This window comes from Chenopodium quinoa, unplaced genomic scaffold, assembly GCF_001683475.1.
Source record: "Chenopodium quinoa cultivar QQ74 unplaced genomic scaffold, ASM168347v1, whole genome shotgun sequence".
Lineage (NCBI taxonomy): Eukaryota > Viridiplantae > Streptophyta > Magnoliopsida > Caryophyllales > Amaranthaceae > Chenopodium > Chenopodium quinoa.
The window spans coordinates 3,446,155-3,470,251 of record NW_018742770.1 but is presented as its reverse complement, the minus strand read 5'-3'; the positions used below and the strand labels follow the sequence as shown (position 1 = coordinate 3,470,251).

The window sequence follows — 24,097 nt, the reverse complement described above, 5'->3', positions numbered from 1 at the left end:
ATTAAGATGATTTATTGGTACAGGAGTAGTTAGTCAAATATTCAAATTGCTAATACATACATGCCGAATAACGTACGAGTAATAGCTAGAGTGAAATTCAAATATCTTAATAATAAAATTAAAAAGTGAATATTATTAATATGGTATACTTCCGACCCACTCCTTGCGTGTGTATCTTGATACTAGTAAATTACGGAGTTGTAAATAACTAAAGACATTTAATGGAGGTTTTATGTTTTAATTGCACGTGTTAATTAGACTTCATATATCCGCTATTAAAGCATTATCTTGTTTATGCTAAAAGGACGTTTTTCTTTATCTACCCATTTTTGTAAGGAAGCAATCCCTAAACAGATAGAATTATTCCTCGTTACCCTTAAAACGGGGTCATTAGTACTTGATTAATAGTAAGTCAATGTTTCTATAAAACCTGTATAAATATTAGAAGAAGGTGATTTTTCATTATAAAACAAAGAGACAATTAATTTAATTTATTAAAGTAACCGTGATATTAAATTACGAGTAATAAAGTAATTATAAGTATAACATAATATTTTGTATTTATAAATTAAAGCTATTATACTAGAGAGAAGAATTGAAGAAGTTATAATTGATCAATTGCATAAATCTTATAACACAGTACAATGCATATCTCCCTTAAATCAACCCTTACTATTTTGCATAAGAATTTCATTATTACAAGGATTGCAACTAACATCAACCTTACAAATTAACAACAATTTTTAAAATTAAATCGAACATGAATAATCAAACCTTAGTACGGATTCACAACTTGACAAGAACCCAATAAATCACAAATTAAACCCAATAATCATCCTACTTAAAGAGGTAAAGTACTTAAATGAATTAATTAGGGCGACGACAATACTTCCTAACTTCACCATTAGACCCTAAGAGAGGGCTAATCTTTCCCATCTTAACCATGGACTTAGCAAATTGATCAAAGAACAACCCTTCATCTTCAGCATAAGACTTGACCAATTGAGCTAAATTCGCGTAATTTCCTGAATAAAGTTGTTGATCTGTAAACAAAAGTCCCCTGCCTCCCAAGATGAGTTTATAGTAAGTGTTATCAAAGGTCTTTGGAGATGCATAATCCAATGGAGTTATGTTGTTGTCACCCCCTGATGAAGGACAAACTGACTTCAATTCATTTAAGTAAGCCTTTTCGAGGCTCAAATCTGGTTGTTGATTGTTACCATTTTGGCTATACAACCTTTGCTTAAAACTTGTACACCTCGCCACCCCAATAGTATGTGCTCCTAGTGAATTTAAGAGGAGACCAAATTTTAAGTAACTGTGAAGATTATCTGTGGACAGAGGGAGTATGATTATTTGTAGATGTGAAGCTCTTACCTGAGAGCGCGACAAGATCAACTTCATCTAGGCCTTGTTGTTGAAATGATGCAATAAGCTTTTGGGCTGTAAGAATAGGAGGAGGAATTGTTGCATTTGCAAGTAGCATATTTGCTGCTTTTGAGTCCCTTCTTCCTAATGGGACTTCCCAATTAGGTCCTCCACTCTGTTGATCCAAAGTCGATTATTTTTTTATAAGTTCATGAAATATAACATACCATATGAACTTAAAAGGTACATTTAGCTTGTTCTAAGGCATATTGTTTGTACTGTTAATTTTACAAGGAAGGGGCTTACCAAGACACTGGCGGCGCGAGCTACCAAGGCCAAGATATCAGCACAAGAGACAGTTTCAGGGCATGCTTCTTCTAACCTGGCTTTAATTTCATCAATGACAGTAAAACCTCTCAAGGAATTAAGATTTGGTTTAGCCTTTTTCTCACTTACAAATGTCGCGCTATCATCTAGCAGTATAGAAGCATCACACCCCTGTAGTAAACAAGTTCACAACCATATTACTTACATCGATCATACACTACAAAAAATAACTTATTAACCAACAAAAAAAAATGTAAAAACCTGAACAAAGCAGTCATGAAAATGAAGCCTAAGCAAAGAAGCAGCCATCCGAGGGTCTTGTGCAACAGCATTCTCTAAGACCGAAGCAATAATGTTGTTAGCTTGAGGGCAAGAGAAGTCATAGAAGTACGGAGACAACGAGCTATAGTCGTTCCCACCACCACTACCCCATCCAAAGCCGTACCCATAGCTATAACCCGGGTCTGCTTGAGCAACCATAAAAGGCGGTATCAATGAAAGGAAAGCCAAAAACACTAGGTGCATTTTTGTAGCCATAAGTGTTGATCAAACTCTACTAAGATTTTTGAGTTTGGAATTGTTGATTCTAAGGGTACAAAGTTGGTTGATATTTATAGACTAAAAATGTGGTGAAATTTATGAAGAAACAACTAACCACTAAACTCAAGATTTCCTAATTTGATACATGACTTTGTTTATATGACTATATCAAAGTGGTTCCTCTGCTCCATTTAGGGTACTAATGTTAGTGCTCTAGTTTTACCTGCTCTAGGAAACATTTTTGGAAGTATTACGACATTATATAAATTATACACTAAAGTTAGTATCTTTGATTCCAATTTCCTAACCTTTTCTCTTTGCTTAATTAATTTAGTTTAACTTGCCTAGATTACTAGTATAGTAGTATGTAATTTCTTTGTTAGGGATTAGTTTGGTTTCAAGCCCCTTAATAACATGAATTACAAGAATATCCTTCAAAATAATTGCATTCAATATGTTTTTATCCTTTATATTACATGAGATTTTTTTTTAATTTAGTTCAGTTTGTGACATGAAAGATTCATATTTTCAACCGAGAGGTGATAATTTTTTCGGACATCTTTTTATTGTACACGTGTTGATAAATTTGATAGGGTCAAATTGTTTTCAGTGTAGTAAGGCGATGATTGATTCATATTTTCTATGTCGATTATAAAACTACAAATTATGTCATTATGTGATGAGGGTTATGCACATAAGATAATTATATGAGCCCTTCAAGTAGTAAGAAGCAAATTATAAGAACAAAAGACCCTAAAAAAGCTTTTGACTTTATTATTTTTATTTTATTTGTAAAGTCATTTCCGCGTTTTTAAAAGTGCAAATAGTTTGTTTTCATTGCAGCAATAATAATTAGGGAGTTGCATGTAACAGAATACCTATGAAAAAAAAAATGTAACAGAATAAATTGCTTTAGAGTTAAGGCAACATAATCTTCTTTAAAATAAATGACAACACAAATTAAGTAAAAAGTAGCCTATTATTGGGTTAGCTCAATATTCTAGGCTATAAATTTATAAAGTAGTAGCTGGAATGTTAGGATAAGATAATGATTGCTTGATTATTGCATAATTAGTGGACTACTTTCACCTGCTCTAGTGATGTGATTAGTGAACTGATTATGAGGCTACTACTTTTGAACTTTGATCTTAGTTTAGCCAAAGACAACCATATAGAATCATAATTCATCAAGTTCGATCACTAAGGTCTTGGGTTAATGGTTAAATATGAAGATACGGGATATAATTCCATATAGCTTCACAATATTGTCAACATATGGAAGTATTTTTAACTCAATCCAAGACGGTTGCATTTAATTTGGGTTGTTTTTAGGAAATGAAGAGATTTGTATTACCATATAGTCCATATTCAATACTAGCAAGTAGCTATATCGAGGAGTGTGTTCGCATAAATTAATCATTGAGTGAAGTTGATCAATTTACCAGATTGGGAGGTTTTCTTCATGCAATGTTATAGAGAAGCCAACCGAGTTGTGGTGTGTATTAGGTTGAGAAGCTTATTAGTTATTAGCATTACTCATGCATCATGCTCAATCTTTACAAGAGATTTGAAAGGAAAACTCGTCATTCTTCCTCTTTTGAGCCAAACTAAAAGGATGAAACTTGTTGAATGTTAAGAGTTGGAAAGTCAATTGCTACTATACGTGCATGATAAAGCAGCAACTTTACACGAAACAAGCTAATCATATAATGCATGCATAGCCTTTAATCAAGGGAGCAAAACAATTGGTTAGAAAAAGTCAAGTATAAGAAATTGTATACATCATAATGGGCACGATATGGACTAATGAAGTAGTGGCGGATCCAAAAAAAATATTTATGAGAGGATCAAGAAATAATATGTAGTATACGCCAGAAATTCAATTAAGTCATATGGAGTACGAATTTACTTTTGTGCCCTCGCGGACAATTTACACATGTACAGGGTATCACTTCTCAGTCAAGTGTTAACAACTTTCAAGTTTTCAACCCCATGTATGTCATCTCACATGGCTAGATTATCTAAATAGCATAGCAAAATCCCACAAAAGCTTTCACAAGTAACTGATCGTTGAAATTTGCTTCACAAGTAAACTTCTAGTGCGCGTTATTCAACAACAATCTTTGATTCTCCAGAGTTACCAAGTGATATCATGCAGCAAAACATACAAGAACCACTTAATAATACAAACAATAATAGAGCAACAAAGTCTAAGGGGGGACCAAAGTTGGTTAAAAAGGTATGATTCAGTAATAATAATGTGAGAGATTTGTGCACGAGCCAGCGACAGTTTTGAGAGGGATTAGTTACTAACAGTTGGCTTAGTATTGATTAGAAGCGTGATTGTATGGTATTATGTACACTACAGATGAACTATGTACAGATAGTAAGATACACAAGCTCTTGAGTCTTGATCTAAAGTGTCGAAATGTAGCATCACAGTATTCACAGCTTCTGTTTAACAAAATATTCCTGAAATCATTGTGTACAATCTGGCAGGCCGTGTATTTGCTGAATCTAAAGTGATGCAACCAATTGTCTCATCGGTGTAAGGAGTCTTGCTAAGCGAAGTGGTACATGTGCTTTGACCAATGTTCCATTCTCTGTATAATCCTGAAAGTAGAGGGCATGTATAAGAGATTGTGACTCTTGAACAGCATTTGTTTACTTTGAATCTGATGTTAACAGTTGGTAAAATAAGAGAAGGAAATGATTCAGTTATATACATGCATCGACAGGAGACACGGTTGTTGAGCAGCATATATGGTAACTTCCCAGGAAAAAAAAGTTTAAAATGGATGATTAAGCAGTTCATACAGACTCAAACATTCAAGCATGGGTGGCAAACAAGTCATTTGGATCAAACTTGGTTCCACAAACATTCAAGCAATGCATCATTTGGTTCAAACTTGGGTTGGTTCAGGACTATGGTCATAGCTTATTATGAAATTACAAATTATTTTTCGGGTTGGGTTAATTTTAGATTCAAATCAAACCATAGACAATGTGTTATGAGGTACAGGTTAGAATGGGTGAGGGTGATTCGAATCATGTATTAATAAACGTGTCAATTTCAACAACTCTGCTCAAGATTGCAGGACAATATGTGTAACAAGGAATGTCCAGTTCAATTCATAGTGTTATTTCAAATAGCCAAATTTTACAGCAACCACCAGTTAATATACATAGTATTATTTAGGTAAGTTGGGATGTAAATCTTGCAACTGGTTTAGGAAATTTCTATCTGAAATGCGCGCGCGCACACACACACACCAAAAAAAAAAGAAAAAAAAAAAAAAAAAAAAAAAAAAGAACACCAACTAACCAATCCCGGTTAGAGGCAAAGGAGAGATTAACTCACAGTTCTTTCTACCATTCCAATTTGATGTATGCTACTGAGAAGTTCTCCTTTGTCAAAAGGAACCAGTGCTTCAACCCACACCATAGAATCCTGTCACAGAAATACGATCTGGTTAAAGCAAAGCATTGAAGTTGTGAATAGAACTTAGTACATATATTTTGGAATCAGAATTAGAAGGTATGATAGCATGCATTGGCATTACACAGTATAGATATAGAAGCTACCTTCAGCTTTTCCTGAATGGCGTTGCAAAATTCATCAAGTCCATCACCATTCAAAGCAGATAAACAGACAACATTGCCTCGTCTCTTTGCTTCTGCCTTAATTTTCTCTGGATCACTCACCTTATCAACCTGACATGAGCAGTAAATTAAGTTATACTGCAAATAGAGCCTAAGATTACATTCACCTTCTTAGAAATAAAACTTCAAGCTAGTAATTATGAAATGGAAAGTTCAAACTGTATTGGTTCATATGAATATATTAGGAGGCTAGTATGTTACTGACAGCCTTTCATTAAGAATGTTCTATAACAATAATTTAGATCGCTGCATCTCTCCTAAGGATATATGGACTTGAGAAGAGAAATTTGCAGCATATTTTCGGATTCTAAAGTGCTTATCTCAATCAATACCTTGTTCCAAATAATTAACATCGGAATTAGTGACACATCCAATTCTGACAGAACTTTATCCACAGCATCAATTTGTTGCTCGGCTAAAGGGTGACTGAAATCAGAAGCATCCGAATGAGATGATGAGGGAAAGACGAATTAAATCCAAACCTGAGTGTCAATTAATAGTTAATACCTAATGTCCACCACATGCACTAGAAGTGATGATTCAGATATTTCCTCCAATGTGGCTCTGAAGGCAGCAACCTGCAACAAACAGCTTAGAGAATTTAATCAAACTAACCAAAGTTCAAATACATCACACTGCTGGAAGAGGATTTACCAGCGTAGTTGGTAGCTTTTGAATGAATCCGACAGTATCAGTTAAGAGAAACTCCTTCCCATTCTTCATCTAAAAACAAGAAAAGGATATTACATCACAGAAAGTCAACATAAGATAAGATTTCACTTTCATTCACTAAAAACCGCAATAAGCTCTAAACAATGCACTTTTTCTGAAATAATTATCTCAAGAAAACTATTTAGCTAGAGTTTTCCATCTTCAAACAACTGAAAAAAAATGAGGACTTGATGTTCATTGCAACTTTGGTAGTGACATGAAGTAAACTAACCAAACTACAATATGCTGAATTTAGATAATTAGTAAACGTGCAAACTTCTAATTGACATTTTTTGCTCAGATAAAAGAAGAAGATAAATGGGAAGGGAAAATCCCTAGATCTAACACACTCACCTGCACCCTTCTGGTTGTTGGATCAAGTGTAGCAAACAATCGATCCTCGGCAAGCACGTTTGCACCAGTCAATTGATTTAACAACGTACTCTTTCCAGCATTTGTATATCCTACCTTAGTTTTTCAATAAATGCAAGTTTCATCATTATCACTGAACAGAGATATTCAGAATTAAATACTAATACAATTGTTTCAAGGTAAGCATCAACTTACTAAAGATACAACTGGAATAGGCACTGAAACACGACGATTGCGATACAGCTTTTGATGGCGCCTAACAGATTCCAGCTCTTTTTTCAGAACACCAATCTACCAGGAAATGATCACCAGAAAGAAAATTAAAGTATATGGTTAGCAACTCAGCATCCAGACAAAACAGATGATAGAAGTGAAAAAAATGAATAAAAAGAACAAGAACAAGAAGCATTGACAATTTATTAAGCCTTTTCTTGTTATAAACATCAACGGAATTTTTGTCCACTGATCCAAAGCTAGATGAAAGAAAGAGTAATACACTTATAATCGTATAATCATGTAATTTACTATATAAAGGAGGTACTATGGAGAATGAAATTGGTTGTTCTAGCCTTCTAGGTGGTCATGGGAATAAATGTACCTTTAAGTCTTGAACATTTAGGTGGAACATTTACACCAAATTACACGCAAAATTCACTGCCATCTTTTCAGTTTTTATTTGCACTAAATGAATTGCAAATTAATTACTTGAAGCAAAAGGGCAAAAGTGACTCAAAAGGCCAGACTAGAAGTTCCTCTCACACAACCATTAAAAGATAAACTCTTCAGAAGTGGTCATTAAAATCCCACTTACTTGATCTCGTAGAATACGCTTGTCCACTTCAATTTGTTTCTCACCCATACCTTTCACCCTCCCTCCTGCTTGACGTTCTAAATGACTCCACATTCTTGTCAGCCGTGGTAATTGATATTCCATTTGAGCCAGTGCAACCTTAGAGTGAAGCATTGAAGTTTTCCTCATCAGCACAGATTCCCATATAATTTCTTTTCATACTTAAGAATAGTAAAATATATACCTGTAAAGCAGCTTCATGAGTCGCTGCCCTCTGGTTGAAAATATCCAGAATAAGTGCAGTCCTATCACAGACTCTAACATCTTTTCCAAATACTTTCTCCAAATTACGCAATTGCCTGCAATAGGTTCACATTCAGGACCAAGTACCTCTGTAAGACTGTAACTACAAAGACCACAATACCAACAACGTTTATTCTCACCATGATATTACAATTACAAATGTTTTTTTAAATAGAAAGAAATTAAGTCAATAAGAATCCAACTCTCAATAAACTCCGACAATTGGTAAAGATAAGTTAGAAATGTGCCATCCATTGTAGCTTAGTAATCCAACCTTATATACAGAGATTAGGAGATCGATGCAGTAACGAGGTAAGAGTATTCTGACAGAATACTTTTGCTAGTTATTACCATTTATAAGTACCCTCATGTTCCTTAGAGACCTTCAATGGCAAATTTACAAGTTCATATGCATATGATGTATCTCACAATCAACTGTAAACTTATATGAATAGATGTCGATAGCTAGACAACACACGTACACCAATTGTCAATTCCTTAAATAAAAAAAATTCATTCTTACCCTGGTGAAAGCTCATCATCAAATATCACTGTTTCAACATCAAATGCATGAATTGCACTCTTGATCTCAGAAACCTTGCCTGAGCCAATATATGTTCTTGGATTTGGAGCAGCAAGCCTAATTCATACAGCAGGTATTGATGTTATTTAACCTGCAGGCCAGCAGTTCTCACAAAATAACAGTAAAGAAAATATGTATTTGATAGAAGATGTATGTGAACTAAATAAAAGTTGAACACATGAGTACATGAAAACTTATATGTCATTCAAATCGGGATTAGTAACCTAAGTATGGCTCAAATTAGAAGTGTTTTCACTTACAAGGAGTTACCACGGCTACAAAATAAACTCACCACAATGCTTTGAACTTCAATACAGATGATTATATTGTCATTTGATGCAATACTCCCTATACAATCCTCCAACCCTGCCCTAACTTTGACAGTCACACACAGAGATACAAACATGTCGACTGGAAGGTTTAGGGAATGCACAGACAATATGAATCTCCAATGACCTAATTATTCAGTCCTAAGAAGGTGCCCAAACTAGGCCGTAACCACATTATGCAATCGACAAACCCAAGATGTACTCACTTTTGATAAGTAGAACCAACAACCTGAAGACCTGCTGTGTCAGCTAGCTGAGCCAACTCTTTCAGAGATTCTTCTATTCCAAAAGATTCCACTTTAACACCTTTTTGCTCCACACCCACAAGATAAGCTTTTTCAGCAAGAACCTGACATTACAATATTAGGCCACTTAACTTATTCTCCCAAGAACCTCAAGCAATCACATAAATAAGACAAGAATCAATCAATAACAGTATAACACAAACTAAAAAATGCTTAGCAACAAGTTGGGTATTCTTTTCTGCATGGTTAACATACCAACCAGAACCACCTAAAGCATCAGAAAAAAGTGATCCTATGCTCAACCTCAACAGAAAGCTATATATGCATATAATATCATTCTCCCTCCGTTTTAAATACTTGTTCCATTTCTATTGGACACGCATGCCGATGCTAATCTTTGATCACTTATATCTTTAATTACCAATAAGTATAAATTCTAACAATTGAAAATTAATAATCTATTCATTGAGATGATTCCAACAAGTACCCACAAGACTATATTTTTCCTTATGTATAAATCACAAACATTAGCCAAAGTAGGACAAATGAATAGTGCAAAAAATAGAAATGGAGCAAGTATTTAAAAACAGAGGGAGTAATACATCATCACCCCGATTCCTCTTATGAGTTGCTTTCTACTAATTTGTTAGGAGGTTCTATTAAAGGTGATTATGAATTATGATGAACCCTAAATTTGATCATCAAACTAATAACCAAACCCCCTCCCACCTCTCACTAACAAACCTTAAACACCCATCCCTAGTTCTCTGCCATGCATCACCATAGAAATTCTACATACAGATGGTACCCTTGATGCATTGTTGCATACTATTAGTACTTACATAAAATTGGTAATATTAACACTCATAATTCTTACATTAGCTATGGTTCAATAGTCCATGGCCATTACGTTACGTTACAAACTACAAAGGACAATAATGTAAACGAGATTCAATAATAGGGCTTGGGTTTCACCCCAAGACCTTATATACATGTTACACTGCAAAAATAAGCACTCCACACCCCTAATTCCAAAAACCAATTCAAAATAAAAACATGTAAAGAACTAAAGGGACAAAAATAACTCATCAAATTCATAACTTAAACATTCAATTAAATATCAAATCAAAAGTATAATAAACAACAGAATAAGAAAAGGGAATGACCTCCTTTCCATTTCTGAGCTTAAAGCGACGTTCTTCCTCCTCTGCCTCTTCTTGTTCCCTCTTACTCTCTCCATTAACAGAAAATGGAACTGGGTCTTCAAAATCATCCTCAAAATCACTAATTACCTCCTCAATTTCTCCAGTTTCTTGTTCATCTGGGGTAACAGGAGAGAGAATCTGATCCACACCATGATTAATTTGGAGGGAATTCACACAAATTAAATTCTTGGGGTTCTTATGTTGATGGGATTCTAAGTAATTTCTTGAATTTAAAGTAGATTTTTGAAATGGGAAGGATTGAAATTGAAGTGGGCACAAATAATGGGATTGAGAATTTTGAAAAGAAGATGAAGATGATGATGAAGTTTTGGTGCTAATTATCCAACAGAAGCTGCTTGAACTCATCTCTTACTGATTATATTTTGCAATGGATAATGCAACCTTTTTTTGTGTGTGTTTTAGATATTCATACTTGGTGAGTTTGGTCTTGGTCTCTTGGGTCGGTTGAAATAAAATTAGCAAATGATTTATGTATTAATCTTTATTTTATTTGCTTTTTCCCTATTTTACCCTAATTTTTTAAGAACAAAAACAAATACGGATGTATTATATATTTATATGGAATACGTAGTACTTATGTATTGTTATGTCACTAAAAGTTTTTCTCTATTTTTTTTTAGATCGTTCTTAAAAGATTGTCTCATATCATAAATTTTAATGGAGAATTAAAAACTTTTACTCTCACAAGATGATCCCACCAATTTTCTTTGTCATAAATTTCACTTGACTAAAATCTATGAGTATTCAAGTAAAATCAATTATAGGAAAACAATTAATATTGAGGGGATATATAGTATGAGATAAATATTAATGAATTTGAGTATTTGATAAGGAAATTGGGATGAAATAGCATAAATTGCAAAGTGATTTTCATCAACCTATCAACATAAGCAAAATTTGTCTAGGGTTTTAGCTTTTAGGTCGAAATAGTTTAACTCATTTGTAAATTGAAATATTTGTGACCTTTATTAATTTAAGGATTTTTTGTAAATTACCACCCCAAAATGCACCATGTATTGAAATAACCACCCATATTTTACAAAAAATGTAGATTTTACCACCCGACCTATACTCCGACCAGTTTTTCGAGTATGGGCCCCACATAACGGCTGTTTTTTTTATTTTTATAAAAGTTGTTTCTCGATTTATTTCCTCCCTTGTTTCACAAACTACTCCCAAACTTAAAATTCATCATTTTTTCCACAAATTCTACCAATTTTTACTCCAAGTTTTGCAAATTGACAAGCGAATCCTTTGAAGAATGCACTTAAATTTTTTTTTTACACCAATTTGTACAGCAAGGTAATTGAAGATCGCACTTAATTTTTATTTTTATTTTTTTAGTTATTTTGCAATGTTTTAATGAAGTAGAATTCAAGTTATACGATATTTTTTGTTTGTAATGTGTTTTATTAGGAATTTAATGATGTAATCATTGTTTGATTCATTCAATTTTACTTGAATTGAAAATTAGGGTTCTTCATAATGAAATTGTGGGGCACATGCTCGGAAAACTAGCCGGAGTATAGGTAGGGGGTGGTAAAACCTACAGTTTTGTAAAATATGGGTGGTTATTTTTAATTTCAACAAAAATGAGTGGTTATTTCAACAAATGTTAAGTTTTAGGGTGGTAAGTTACAAAAAATCCTTAATTTAACTTAGTTTTTAACTTTTAAAGTTGATAAATCTACCCAGTATAAATAGTAGTTTTTCGTTTGTCTCCATATGATAGAGTTGGTCTCGGTCTGTTAAGTAATTTGTTTCAAATACAATTTTTGTAATACAATCTTCTCAAAAATATCTTATGCCAACATATCCTTCATGAATAACATGATAGAATACACTAGTAGCTTTTGCTTCTGCATAAAACCATGCATGGCCATTTCAAGCCCAATAAAACAAAACATCATCTCATTGATCTTCTAATCTAATAAAGAGCCTAAGTTGTAGTCTCCAACACTTAATATGATTTAAAGGCCTTTTCTGATTTCCTGAACTGAGTTGAGCTAAATTGAACTGATTGGAGCTGAACTGAACTGAATTGAACTAAATATTATGAGAGAGGAAAATTAGAAACTGAACTAAACTGAACTAATTAGAGCTAAATTGAAATTAAGCTGAAGAGAATAGGCCCTAAAAGGCTATGGATTTGAGATGCATAGTTCTTAATAAACACCCTCAATTCCCCAAATTTTGATAGGTTGAAGTTAATAAGATAGAGTGCACGCAAGAGTAAAATGATGGTTATTTGCTATTTATGGTATGAGACATACTCGATAAGACACCGAAAAAGAAATGAGAGATAATCTTAATTGGACGGAAGAAGTAGCAAACTTTGGTGCTATAATAATCATACACGTTGAGAGTCTTTTTGATGTAATAATTAACGAGGACCAACTTCCACAATTATTTGAAGCATCAATTCGTAGGATGTCCATATATTATCTATCCATATCACCCCAAATCTTGTTGGTGCCTGCAGCCGTAGGTCAAGTGCAATATGTAGACCCATTTCCACAGCTCACATGCCCATAGTCTTCCTACTTTAAGGACCCATACTGACCCTACCTTGTTTTAAAGGTTCATCAATCATCAAACCCTTTTGACTTGGGCGTGCAATTAACGGCTAACTATTATCCAAACCGTCTAACTATCGAATGGTCTTATGGTCGGGTTCACTTAAACCCGTATTGGTCAACATAGTTCCGCCCCTGCTTCATGGTTGATATCTAGATAGTATTTCGAAGAAGAGCATTTTGCTTTAGATGAATTCATAAGAAAGTTTGCATGAAATGAATTCAGGACTACAAGCTTCATTCACTCTTAAGATTAACTACAAAACTAGAAGATTAGTACAAAAATCGATCGAATCACATGAAGAAGATCAATATGCTCTAATTTCAGCTAAACTAATGCATCTAATAATGTACTACATACATTTACAAAATGAAGATTTTACTTGGCATAAAACTAACCAATTTCAAGTTCATTTATAACAAATCATCATCTCATTGATCTTCTGTTTTATCAATCTGACCTTCCCCTGAAGAATCTACTGAAGAATCCCCAAATTCTTCTTTGTACATTTCTTCAATCATTGGCTTCCACAATCTTACTCTTGCATTAATAAACCAATTCGAAACCTACATAACACAACATAAACCCATCAGCATAAACTCATAAAGGTATTAGTTACATACTCGAATTTGACAAATCGAAAAACGAATTCTTTTACTTGATTCTTTGTAAGGCCAGTTTGTGATGCCAATGTTAGCTTCTCTGAGTCATTTGGGTATCTGCAGAAACAAACAGTTTCCTAAGTAACATCATCATACATGATTCAATTTGAGGAGTTTTCCCGAAATCTAACAATACATGTTACATATCACATGAAAGACAAAGTAGACTAGTAATGGACTTACGGATGAAGGAAATGCTCGAACAGCCAAGCACGTAAAATGGCCACCGAGGTCTCAGGAAGTCCTCGAATAGGCCGCCATGCTTGTCGATGAGTTCCTTGTATGAGCCCAATCTGTTGGAGAGACATCCTGCTATTGCTATTCCGACCATCTCGATCTAGTAAACTTAAATGGGACAACCCACTTCCAATCTTTGGTAAATCAGGTGAAATTTTTTTCCTAATAATCTTAATTTGGGTTACTATGGCATCTCTTAGGCTACAAAAATGCCTAGACATTGCCTGAAAGGCTAATGCAGTGTAACATTTCGCAGCGCCGTCTCCTGCAATCATCTCAAATGATGAAATCAAATCTTCCATCCTTTGAAAATACTCATCATATCTCACTTCAACCTAGAACATTACAAAATCAATCAAAATTCAGCATATTATAATATCTGTAACACATATATTTGGCAAAATTCAGTAAAATACAGCATTATAACATACTGTATTATGCTTCAGAAACTGTCAGAACTACCAACCTGTTCTAGTAAAGTAATAAGCTTGGAAAAATTGATTTGGAGGTCATGTTTATCAGCTGATAAAAACCCATTACTCATCAATTCAGCTCTTAATTCAGAACAGAGTCCTCTGCTACACATAAACAACCTCTTTACATTGTTTAATTCGATGTCTTTGCTCCCGAGATCGATTACCTCTTCGAGTATTGATTGTGCAGGCTTCAGATACATCGAATTACTGACAGAATATGTAGTAAAAGAGGAATTTCCCATGAAAGAATAGTCCCCTGGGTTACAATTTTCTTGATCACCAGAAGAACTAACTAAATTACTGTAAGCCTGTTGCATAAGCTCTGAAGTAAAGGTTCTTTGCCTGTATTGAGGACTATGAAGCACTTGAGAACCGAGCGAAAGCGAAAGCCTATTCGGGCCCTGGTTGGCCTCATTTGAAGCTCCAAGAAGGTCCATGAGATGCCTAGTATGACCCATATCAGAATGATCATCAGGGTGTACAACTACTGATGAATGATCATGAACAAGATTAATTGACCTTGACATTCTTTCTTCGAGAGATTGAATCGTTGGAAAATGGGTATTACCAAGAGATTGATGATCTGAAAATGGGTTACTTGAATTGACCCTTATAATATCAGAATTATAAGAATCATCAAAATGTGGGTTCTGATCATATTTATCAAAAAGGGGTTGAGAAGAAATTGGGTTTGAGATTAAAAAGTGGTGTAAACTACTTGATGAAGTAGGGTTTGTTTGTGTTTCTTGTGAAACCATATTTTTAACTCCCCACAAAAAAAAAAAGTGAGTTTTTTTAGCAATTTTATTTAAAGTGATATACAGTTTTCATACAAGAGAATTGCTAAAAACATCAAAATGTCAGCTTCATGAAAGATTCTACAAGGAAAGAACCAAATCTGAAGAGCAAAAATTGGAAGGAAGAAGAGAAGCTGATCATAAGTGGGAATCTAACTTTGCCCACTTTTGTTTTGTGGGGTCTCAAATAAAAATTCTCCTTTTTTTGGGATTTTTGAGAATTTTGGGAATAGATTAAACTGTAATAAATAAGGGTTTAAGAAAAAGCTAATTTTGATTTTCATCCAAAAAATTAAAAACTAGAATGAAAATGACATGAAAATAGTTGGATGAATGATAATAAGTTGTAACAAAAGATGATCTAATGGGTAAGACCCTAAAGATATCATCAGAGAAGAAACTGTACTAAAACCTGCAATAGTAAGCAGCAGACAGTTGGAATAGTGAACAGTCAAGTAAGAAACATCAACAATAATACAGTATGCAACAAATAATTATAAAAAGAAAAGTACAAGTACCAAAATCTAAACCCCCATTAATAAATACTCATATAAAAAGTGCAACAACTAATCAATTTTTACAATAAATACTTCAATAGCTATCAGAAAACAGATGAATTTCTGAAACAAAGGGCATTAATAAGTTTCAATGAATGTTGTTCACAAAACAAGGAATTTCCTGTCAGTTTTAACTAAAACCCTGAATTTTTTATGTAACACCTTTAAAATGGTAAAACAAAATCTAGAATTAAATCAAACTTCATTAGTATTAGTATGATTGTTATGCAAGAACATACCTTTAGGGTTCTTAACAGCAAAAGACACAATCTTTTTCTCTCTCCTTGGATAAACACTCTTACAAACCATAACAAAGAAAGAAGCTTTTTATACAAGGGATTAAATTTTTAATTTTTATATATAATAAAAAGTTTTTTAAAAAAAAGCTAAGAAAATAGACCTGTACAAGTTCTCTAAAAAAGCAAAGCTAAAAAAACTAGACCAAGTGGAAAAATAAAGAAAATTGACAATGACAGATAAAAGAAAAGTCCCTAATTTTAATTTTAATATAATTAATCTTTTTTTTTTTACTGACTACAAAAAAACAAGGGATCCTGCTTCTGCTGCTGCATATTCATTATTCACAGCCCCTGCAATTTCATTTCTTTGGGAGACTCAAAAGCAAAAACTCTGTTTTCTCTCTCTCTCTCTCTCTCTTTTTTTTTTTTTTCTGTGTTTCTCTCTCTAGCCCAAATAATAGTGCATGAAAAAGATTGTTTTTTTTTTTTTTTTTCTTCAGTTTTTTGGAGTTTTTCATTTCAATTACATTGAATTTTAGTAGTAGTACCATCTTTATTCTATGAAACAGGGAAAGAGAGAAAAAAAAAGTAGGCTATCTTTTAACACACTCAAAATTAATAGCCTTTTAGATTGTCTGCTTATGTGAGTCTGTACCCTCCTCTTAGAATATCCTACTACTTTAATTTTGGTTTAGCTTGGATAACACATGCAATTGATGCATTCATGAAGATGGTAATAAATCAGAGTTTTGGTAATTATGTGTATTTTGTAAAAAGTATATTGTGTCATTATGATAACCATTTATCTATTGTGAAGGAATAGTCTCTCTTCCTTAATATATTTGATTAAAGATTGTATACTCCGGTAAGTAACTTCACTGAATTACGAGTGTGAAATAAAAATACATTTGAAGTATTCATGTAACATAGTGATGAAATACGACGTAACCTTTACCAAAAAAAGATTAAAAAAAACTCTCCCCATCATTAAGTGTTATACTATAAAGTTTAATAATGTCTTACATAATCCAAACGACTATAAATAGCAACATCTTTTTTTTTTCTTCGCCTTTCGGCATTGCAATAGTCTTTAGTACATGCTAATTATATGCAATTACAAAAACTTACTAAAGTACATTAGGCTCTTGAAATCCAAAGATAAACACCCCAAAAGAACAATTATTATTTTGCTAATCATACCAGAAAATAAAAAAAAAACAAATCATAAAAACACAATAATAATAGAGTAAGAATCTTAAGGTGAAGAAAGAGAGAGATTGGTTGGTTACAATAGGGAAGATGGCATAGATTCTAGATTTGTTTCTAGGTAAGATGGTAGGGGAGTCTGGTACTCTGCTAGGAACTTGTTTTTGTAATCATTACCATTTTTGTTCATATTCCTCTAATCCAGTTGTCACTCTCTTAATACACACAAATTCTTTTTTATTTTTTTTGGTTTTCATGAAATAAAGGGTCCCACAATTCCCTGATTAAAGAAGGGTAGATTCTTTGCATAAAATTATAAACAATGTTTCATCATAAAAAAAATCCAAAATTTATTTATTCTTACATATCTGAATTTCTGAATCAAAAACATTCTTACTCAAATCTGATGATAATTTTGCATTGTATTGGTAAAAGTAAAATCTGGGTTAAAAAAATATGTTTGTTTGACAGATTTTTTACCCCTATGAAACTTTCTGAAAATTTGGGCTGCTGCTGTAAAATTCTGGTGAAACTGAATCCCTAAGCAGATACTGCTTTAACAGCATTACTGCTATAATTTATGTTACAGATACTGCAGTATCTAAAAATTTCAAAATTTATTTTCTTAATCAATGTATTTAATCAATTAATTATACAAGAATAAAAAAATTCAGAGTAACTATATTTATATACTCTAATTTTTTTATATTTTTTTTTTATACTTTTAATGTTCTGTTTGTTTGGACCAAAATGTCACACAAAAATTACATGAATAATCCCTATCTTGTACAAATATATGCTATTTTCTCCAACCCAGTATCTATATTACATATTACATCTGGGAAATCTACAACAATATATTCAAATGAAATTTACACAACTCCTTGCTGTTTTTCCCACTCTGCAGGCCTGCTTGAATTTCACAATTGCGCAGTCGGCGTTGTAAGAACAGCAGGAGAGGAAGAATAAAATGCAGTATTGCTATTGCTAAGGTTTAGTATATGGTCTAACCCCAGTTTATTCATATAGAGATTGTAGAGAAGTATGCATAGAAAGGTTTGTTTTTTTTTTTTGGACTTTTTTTTTCTTTATTTAGGCTACAAAATCATTTAGGATGTGTGATGGGTTACCAAACCTGTGTTGCTGGTTTACTTGCTCAAGGTATGGATTATAGTCCGAGGTGGAGACTCCCATAGTAGCATCTGTATTTGTGTTACCCCGGAATGTGACATCGCCTTCACGATGTCGCAAGCCTAAGGCTAGGGATACTTGGTTGTCTACATTAAAGTTGCCTAACTCGGACATTTGGTAAGCAGCAGGATTGGCCATGAGATGTGGATGCCCATGCCCTCCACCATTAGGGTCCGGAGAGGAAAGAATCCCATTATTACTGTAAAACCCGTGATTGTCATTATTAGCACCAATACCTTGGTTGACATTGATCTTCGAATCATGAGCATCGTGGACTATTGATGTTGAGCTTTCTTGCATTTCCTCTCTTCTGTCTTCAGATCCCCAAGACTTCTCCCTTGCTAATTTCGGCGTGTTTTCTGGTGAAGATTTTGAATTCAATAATTCTGCTTCTCCGAATTCTTCTTTGTACATTTCCTCAACCATTGGCTTCCAAAGACGTACACGTGCATTGATAAACCAATTTGCAACCTACAAGATCAACAGCAACAAAATATCAGTTTAAGTTGTGCAGTAATAAGATTTTTCCTCACAGTTTGCATTTAGACTCCTACATTAATATGAAACCTACTTTACTTAGAAAAAACAACTAATAAGCCCTGTTAAAAAAAAAGGTAAAGATTTCTCCATTCCAATTCAAGTTTATCACATTCGAATCAAGGAGTTAGTTTTCAAAAATAAAAAAACCAGTTAACCAACTTTCAGCTTTCAGCGGGTATAAGACAACTATAAAGTATTTTATTTATATGGACTCATCATATCACCTTAAGTACCCATGTGGATACTTGACGCTCCAAGCCTCCACCATGGGTATGGACAGGCGAAGATTTCAATTTTCGCCAAAAATATACTTCGTACATACTTCAGACTAATGATACATCTGAGAGTGAATAGGCATCTTTAGGTAGTTTGGGGATGGGGATGGGGGAGGGGGTGATGGGATGGGGAAGAGAAAGAGGCGGGAATGGATCTTCGAATCCAATTTCTCTGTTGTACAACCTTCTAAAGAGAGATTTTCAAAACAATAAAAACGATAATTCTATTAGCTTTCATTGGAATTACCTGACTTCTAGTCAATCCTGTCTGTCTAGCCAGCATAATCTTCTCCGAATCCTTTGGATATCTGTTAAACATAGATTTAAAACATGAGCTTGAATTCACCTTTCATTAACAGAACTCGTAAAAGTGTAAAGAGGAAGTGAACATACGGATGGAGGAAGTGCTCAAAAAGCCAAGCACGAAGAATTGTCACAGCACTTTCAGGAAGTCCCCTCTGAGGCCTCCATGCATGGCGCATCATACCAAATTGTTGAAGGGCTCTCTGTTGCCTGAGTTGTTGATCCACATAGCGAAGACGAGGAATTACTCCAAGACCATTGTCTTGCTCTCCAAGGCTTTTTCGGGTTGCTTGAATTTGGTTAGTTATGGCATCACGCAGGCATCGGAAATGGCGAGAAATTGTTTTAAGGGCCAGTGCTGTGTAAGGCTTGGCTGCCCCAACCCCGGCTACCACATCAAAAGATGACACCAGGAGTTGCATCTGTTGACAATATTGTTTGTATCTTCTGTCTACCTGCAATCAGAGGCACACATGATATATATTATAATTCGATTCAGCTCATTTACCATTCAATTACTTATAAGGACACATAAAAATGATTCCCAAAGTAGATTACATAACATTGCACCATCCTTCCAAGTGCTACTATCAGTCATTGACAAGCAGAACAATCGCGAACAGCTTACTACACTATGTCAGCTTCAAAAGTAATGCAAATGTAAATGCAAGCAAACCTATCTGAATTCCCAACCCGGAGACCCAACAGTTCTAAACGCGAAGCTGAAAGCTTTATTGACATGCATCAAAGGGACACTTTCACTAAGAATGACAGCAGAAGTTGGAAATTTATTCAGTGCTTTTAAAGCATGTGACAATCTATTTAACTTCATTATCATCTCATACCACATAATCATTGATCAAATGAAAATCAACTATTTCCTCAAAATACAAGATTTTGGCTACTTCTTGCCCGCTATCAAACTCCAAGCAAAGCACACCACAAAGTAGATCACCCACCACACTGCATACACACTACATTTAAAAAAAAAAAAAAAAAAAAAAAAAAAAGACTATACTTGTGTAACAGCTTATCAACTCCTCTGTTTCATTCCCCATCAAGCCTTAAGCCACATGTATCTCATTTCCCAAAATGGCTTTCATTAGATACCGACACTTCCAAATAGCTGTTTCCATGGTTCTACCTAATAGCTTTGCTACAGCAGAGCTAAGAGAATCGAAATTTATACTCATGATTACTTTCAACAACCAAACAACACATCAATCAGCATCAGCTATATGGAAGAACCTCAAGCAACAGATTATAACGTAAGGCAGCCTCTAATCTTTCAATCAGCTAATTTCCCCAACTAATTCGATACCTCCTCTTCACCTGATCACCAACACTTTCGTCTACAGCTCTGTCAATGTCTCCAAAACATCATAATTTTCTCAAGGATTGTTCAAGATATACCACTTATGATCAAGAACAAGGTATAGTAATCCATAATATGCAATTTAGAAATCAGGACAATGCATTGACATATTACCAACCAAGAACACACAGGAATAGACAATTCAGAATCTTATTGACAGTAAAATAAAGCAATACAATGATATCATACCTCATCCAACATGGAATGAAGCTTATCCAACTTGTTCTGCAATTCTTGTCTCTCAGCAGGAGATAGCTCCACCGTGGATCCAGACTCATTAGCTTCTGAGGCGGCTTGTGATCCGCCTTTAGACTCCTTGGAACTTTCATCTACCTTGCTTGTGTTTTGTTCTTTACCAGAATCAGATCGCTTAAGAGCTTCCCTGACATTAACTACTTCATCCAGCAACTGTTGTGCAGCCTTAAGGTACTTAGACTTCACAAGTGTGTTAGCCATTCCAGCCTGCTCATACTGATATTGATTACAATTCATTGCTTTCGCGTTCATTGAATATTGAGGATTGTTCAGAGCCCCAAACCTAATATTATTATGTCCATCTCCTTGCAATTCATAAGGAAAAAAGTCAGAATTTCTCATATCCTTGTTTGGGGAAGCCTCATCAACCTTACAGGCCATTGGCCTAACATTATTCTCAGCCGAAAAGGGAAGGTGAGGGCTTAGGACAGAGGAGAGTCCTGGATTGGAATACTGATACTGCTGAAACTGAGATGTTGAAACCGCGGTTGACATCTGTGTGCTAAGGCTAAGCGATAGTCCTTGCAAATTCTGCTCACCATCTACCATATTTATCTGACTCCTAGATGTCAATTGAAGTTCCCCTGGCATAGAATTACCGACGTTTTCACCTCCTCCTGAGTTAAGTGTCCCGCTCATGGGCTGCATACACATCGAATCCCCGGTAGGTGGGATAAACATCATCTCATTTCTCCCATTCATGGCAGGCATCTCAACACCATTTTGTGGATTCATTGAAGAACCAGGCGAAATCTCAGAGAACGAACCGGGTGAAGAAGATGTAAGATACATCATCATGTTCCCATGGAGAAGAGGTGACTCAGAGTATGATGCAAACTTTTGGTCCCGGACATACGGCGCTGACAGGACATCAAGCTGAGCACTAGAACTGGGGTAATAAGTGGCCATTTTTGGGAAGGATTCCTATCACTTTTACTCAAAAAGTTGCAATACACAAGCACAATTCCAACAGTAGAACATCAGCAGAAATCCTCATATGTCATATGATCAAAGTTCATGGACCAGTAACAACCACCTATGATAAGATCAAAATCACTAAATAAATAAGTCCAATCTGACAAAGCAATTCACCTTTTATGTTTTTACTCATCATCATCATCATCAAAATCTTTGTAACCCAATAATTATTAATCAGCAAAAAGGAATAATATCATACATATTCTAGAATCATCTAAGATATGATCAACATACTTACAATAATAATTTCAAGATAAAGAATCAAAATTTAAACTTAAACAGAAATTAATAAAAATTTACAGAAACCCTATTCTGAAAATGTAAAAATAGACTAATAACTGAAATATAACACTCTAAATTACAATCAGCTGAAATTAGTGTTCTTGATAGTTCTTCATCACTAAGCTAAAACTAGTCAAACCCAGAATAGAAATTCAGCAACATGAACTATTATCAATCAAAGTGCATCATCAAAACCATGGTTAAATAAAATAAAAAAGCATTAAATTTATAAGTGAAAAAAATATATAATTACACTCAAAAGCTAGGAAATTATAATTGAGGTATACCTTAAAGAACCCCAAAGAGTTTGTGCCTTAATAAGGGAACAAAGAAGCTTAAAATTGCAAAAAAGCATAAAAACCTTATACACTAAAGACAAACTGATCCCAAGAGATTTTGCAAACAATAAACCAACCCACCCTTGAAACCCTTTTCAATCAAAAAAACAATGACACACCCAATTAGAATAATATACTTACTACAACCAACAAACTATATATTATAAAATTAATAAAAATATTTAATACAAATAATAATTAAATTAAAAAAAAAAGATTGAATTTTTCCTACCCAAATAAAATAATGAGTGGCTAAGATAGAGAGAGAGAAAAGAAAGTAGAGAGAGAAGGGAGTTAAGTACAACCTTCTATTTCTTGATTAATAAACAAAAGGAAATGAATTGGTAAAAATTTAATCTTTAATTAATAATCTCTCACAATCAATCCTATTCTCACCATTGGCACGTGTGAGAGTAAGAAATTTAGCACCAAAAAGATGTAAACTTTGAAGGGATTGAGAGTAGTTGTTGTTGCTGTTGCTGCTAATAGTTGTTGGTAACCTCCTCTGTTTTTTTTCTCTCTCTACTTTCTCTCTCTAAAAATCTACAATATTTGGGGTTTAAGGAAGAGCTAACTACCAGTTGGTAGACCTAAACACTGTCTTAAACCTCATTCAAAAGCATACCCACTTTCTCTCTCTACACTTTCTCTCTCTAGTTGCAGAGGATTTTTTTTTTTTTTTTGAGGATTAAATTGAAGAAGAAGCTCTGTTTTCTGTGGTCATGGTCATTTTTGTCCCTTGAAAAAAAATCAATAAAGTTTTAATCTTTTTTAGAAAATAAAAATAACCCATTTCATAAAAAACAAAAATACAAATAACCCATTTCATAAAATATAAAAACAATAAAAATTTTAAAAAAAAACCAGAAATTATTTTCTAGATTTTATTTTTTAAAAAAAAATACAAATGGACAATTGTGATAAGGGGGAATAAAATAATTGGAAGGGTTAGCTTTAGAGATAGCTGCATACTATTCGTAGGAGTGAGTAGGTGACAGTGACAACATCACACGTTTTAACGTATACAAAGCGATTCCTAAGTATATACGCCTCCAAAAATTAATTTTATAAAATATGAATACATATTTTATTAAATAAATACAAGTATAAAATTTCAATTTTTAATATTATGAGGAATTTATTTTGCTTGTTTGTTGGGTGTATTCATTATTCAATTCATATTTCCGGCTTGGTTGGTAATTTGGTATCCACAAAAATTATTCGCCCCCTCAATTATTGAATTCAATTGCCTTGTTGAACCAAATAAATGCTGACAGAAGATGTTTTATATTTTTGGGTTTTTGAACAATTTTTAGATTGGAGTAGTAGCTAAGTAATAATATAATAGTACG

At 33.9% G+C, this 24,097-nt stretch overlaps 4 protein-coding genes across 7 annotated transcripts; all 4 read right to left on the bottom strand.

The window, feature by feature from the left end:
- Nucleotides 1–597: 597 nt before the first annotated feature.
- On the bottom strand, nucleotides 598–2,465 carry LOC110724764 (peroxidase 9-like). The gene is made up of 4 exons (XM_021904221.1): nucleotides 1,957–2,465; nucleotides 1,675–1,866; nucleotides 1,378–1,543; nucleotides 598–1,283 (listed from the first exon to the last, which is right to left on the bottom strand). Exons 1-4 carry the CDS (start codon nucleotides 2,230–2,232, stop codon nucleotides 868–870), a joined length of 1,050 nt encoding a protein of 349 aa, XP_021759913.1. The 5' UTR covers nucleotides 2,233–2,465; the 3' UTR covers nucleotides 598–867.
- A 1,997-nt stretch (nucleotides 2,466–4,462) lies between these two features.
- LOC110724763 (GTPase HflX-like) lies at nucleotides 4,463–10,901 on the bottom strand. The gene is made up of 13 exons (XM_021904220.1): nucleotides 10,398–10,901; nucleotides 9,193–9,335; nucleotides 8,598–8,714; nucleotides 8,016–8,130; nucleotides 7,793–7,930; nucleotides 7,177–7,272; nucleotides 6,964–7,077; nucleotides 6,553–6,621; nucleotides 6,406–6,476; nucleotides 6,231–6,324; nucleotides 5,821–5,949; nucleotides 5,597–5,686; nucleotides 4,463–4,848 (listed from the first exon to the last, which is right to left on the bottom strand). The coding sequence occupies exons 1-13, from the start codon at nucleotides 10,800–10,802 to the stop codon at nucleotides 4,753–4,755; spliced, it is 1,677 nt and encodes a 558-aa protein (XP_021759912.1). The 5' UTR covers nucleotides 10,803–10,901; the 3' UTR covers nucleotides 4,463–4,752.
- Nucleotides 10,902–12,775: 1,874 nt separating this feature from the next.
- On the bottom strand, nucleotides 12,776–16,176 carry LOC110724762 (BEL1-like homeodomain protein 11). The gene is made up of 5 exons (XM_021904219.1): nucleotides 16,003–16,176; nucleotides 14,400–15,618; nucleotides 13,880–14,268; nucleotides 13,693–13,753; nucleotides 12,776–13,600 (listed from the first exon to the last, which is right to left on the bottom strand). Exons 2-5 carry the CDS (start codon nucleotides 15,165–15,167, stop codon nucleotides 13,466–13,468), a joined length of 1,353 nt encoding a protein of 450 aa, XP_021759911.1. The 5' UTR covers nucleotides 15,168–15,618; nucleotides 16,003–16,176; the 3' UTR covers nucleotides 12,776–13,465.
- Nucleotides 16,177–17,888: 1,712 nt separating this feature from the next.
- On the bottom strand, nucleotides 17,889–23,542 carry LOC110724760 (BEL1-like homeodomain protein 7). 4 transcript variants are annotated; one of them, XM_021904218.1, is made up of 5 exons: nucleotides 23,051–23,542; nucleotides 21,082–22,183; nucleotides 19,608–19,972; nucleotides 19,462–19,522; nucleotides 17,889–18,870 (listed from the first exon to the last, which is right to left on the bottom strand). In XM_021904218.1, the coding sequence occupies exons 2-5, from the start codon at nucleotides 22,054–22,056 to the stop codon at nucleotides 18,301–18,303; spliced, it is 1,971 nt and encodes a 656-aa protein (XP_021759910.1). In that variant the 5' UTR covers nucleotides 22,057–22,183; nucleotides 23,051–23,542; the 3' UTR covers nucleotides 17,889–18,300. The 4 variants fall into 4 exon arrangements, with proteins under 4 accessions (XP_021759910.1, XP_021759907.1, XP_021759909.1 ...); XM_021904215.1 differs by having other exon boundaries at nucleotides 23,142–23,541; XM_021904217.1 differs by having other exon boundaries at nucleotides 22,978–23,064.
- Between the last annotated feature and the right edge of the window lie 555 nt (nucleotides 23,543–24,097).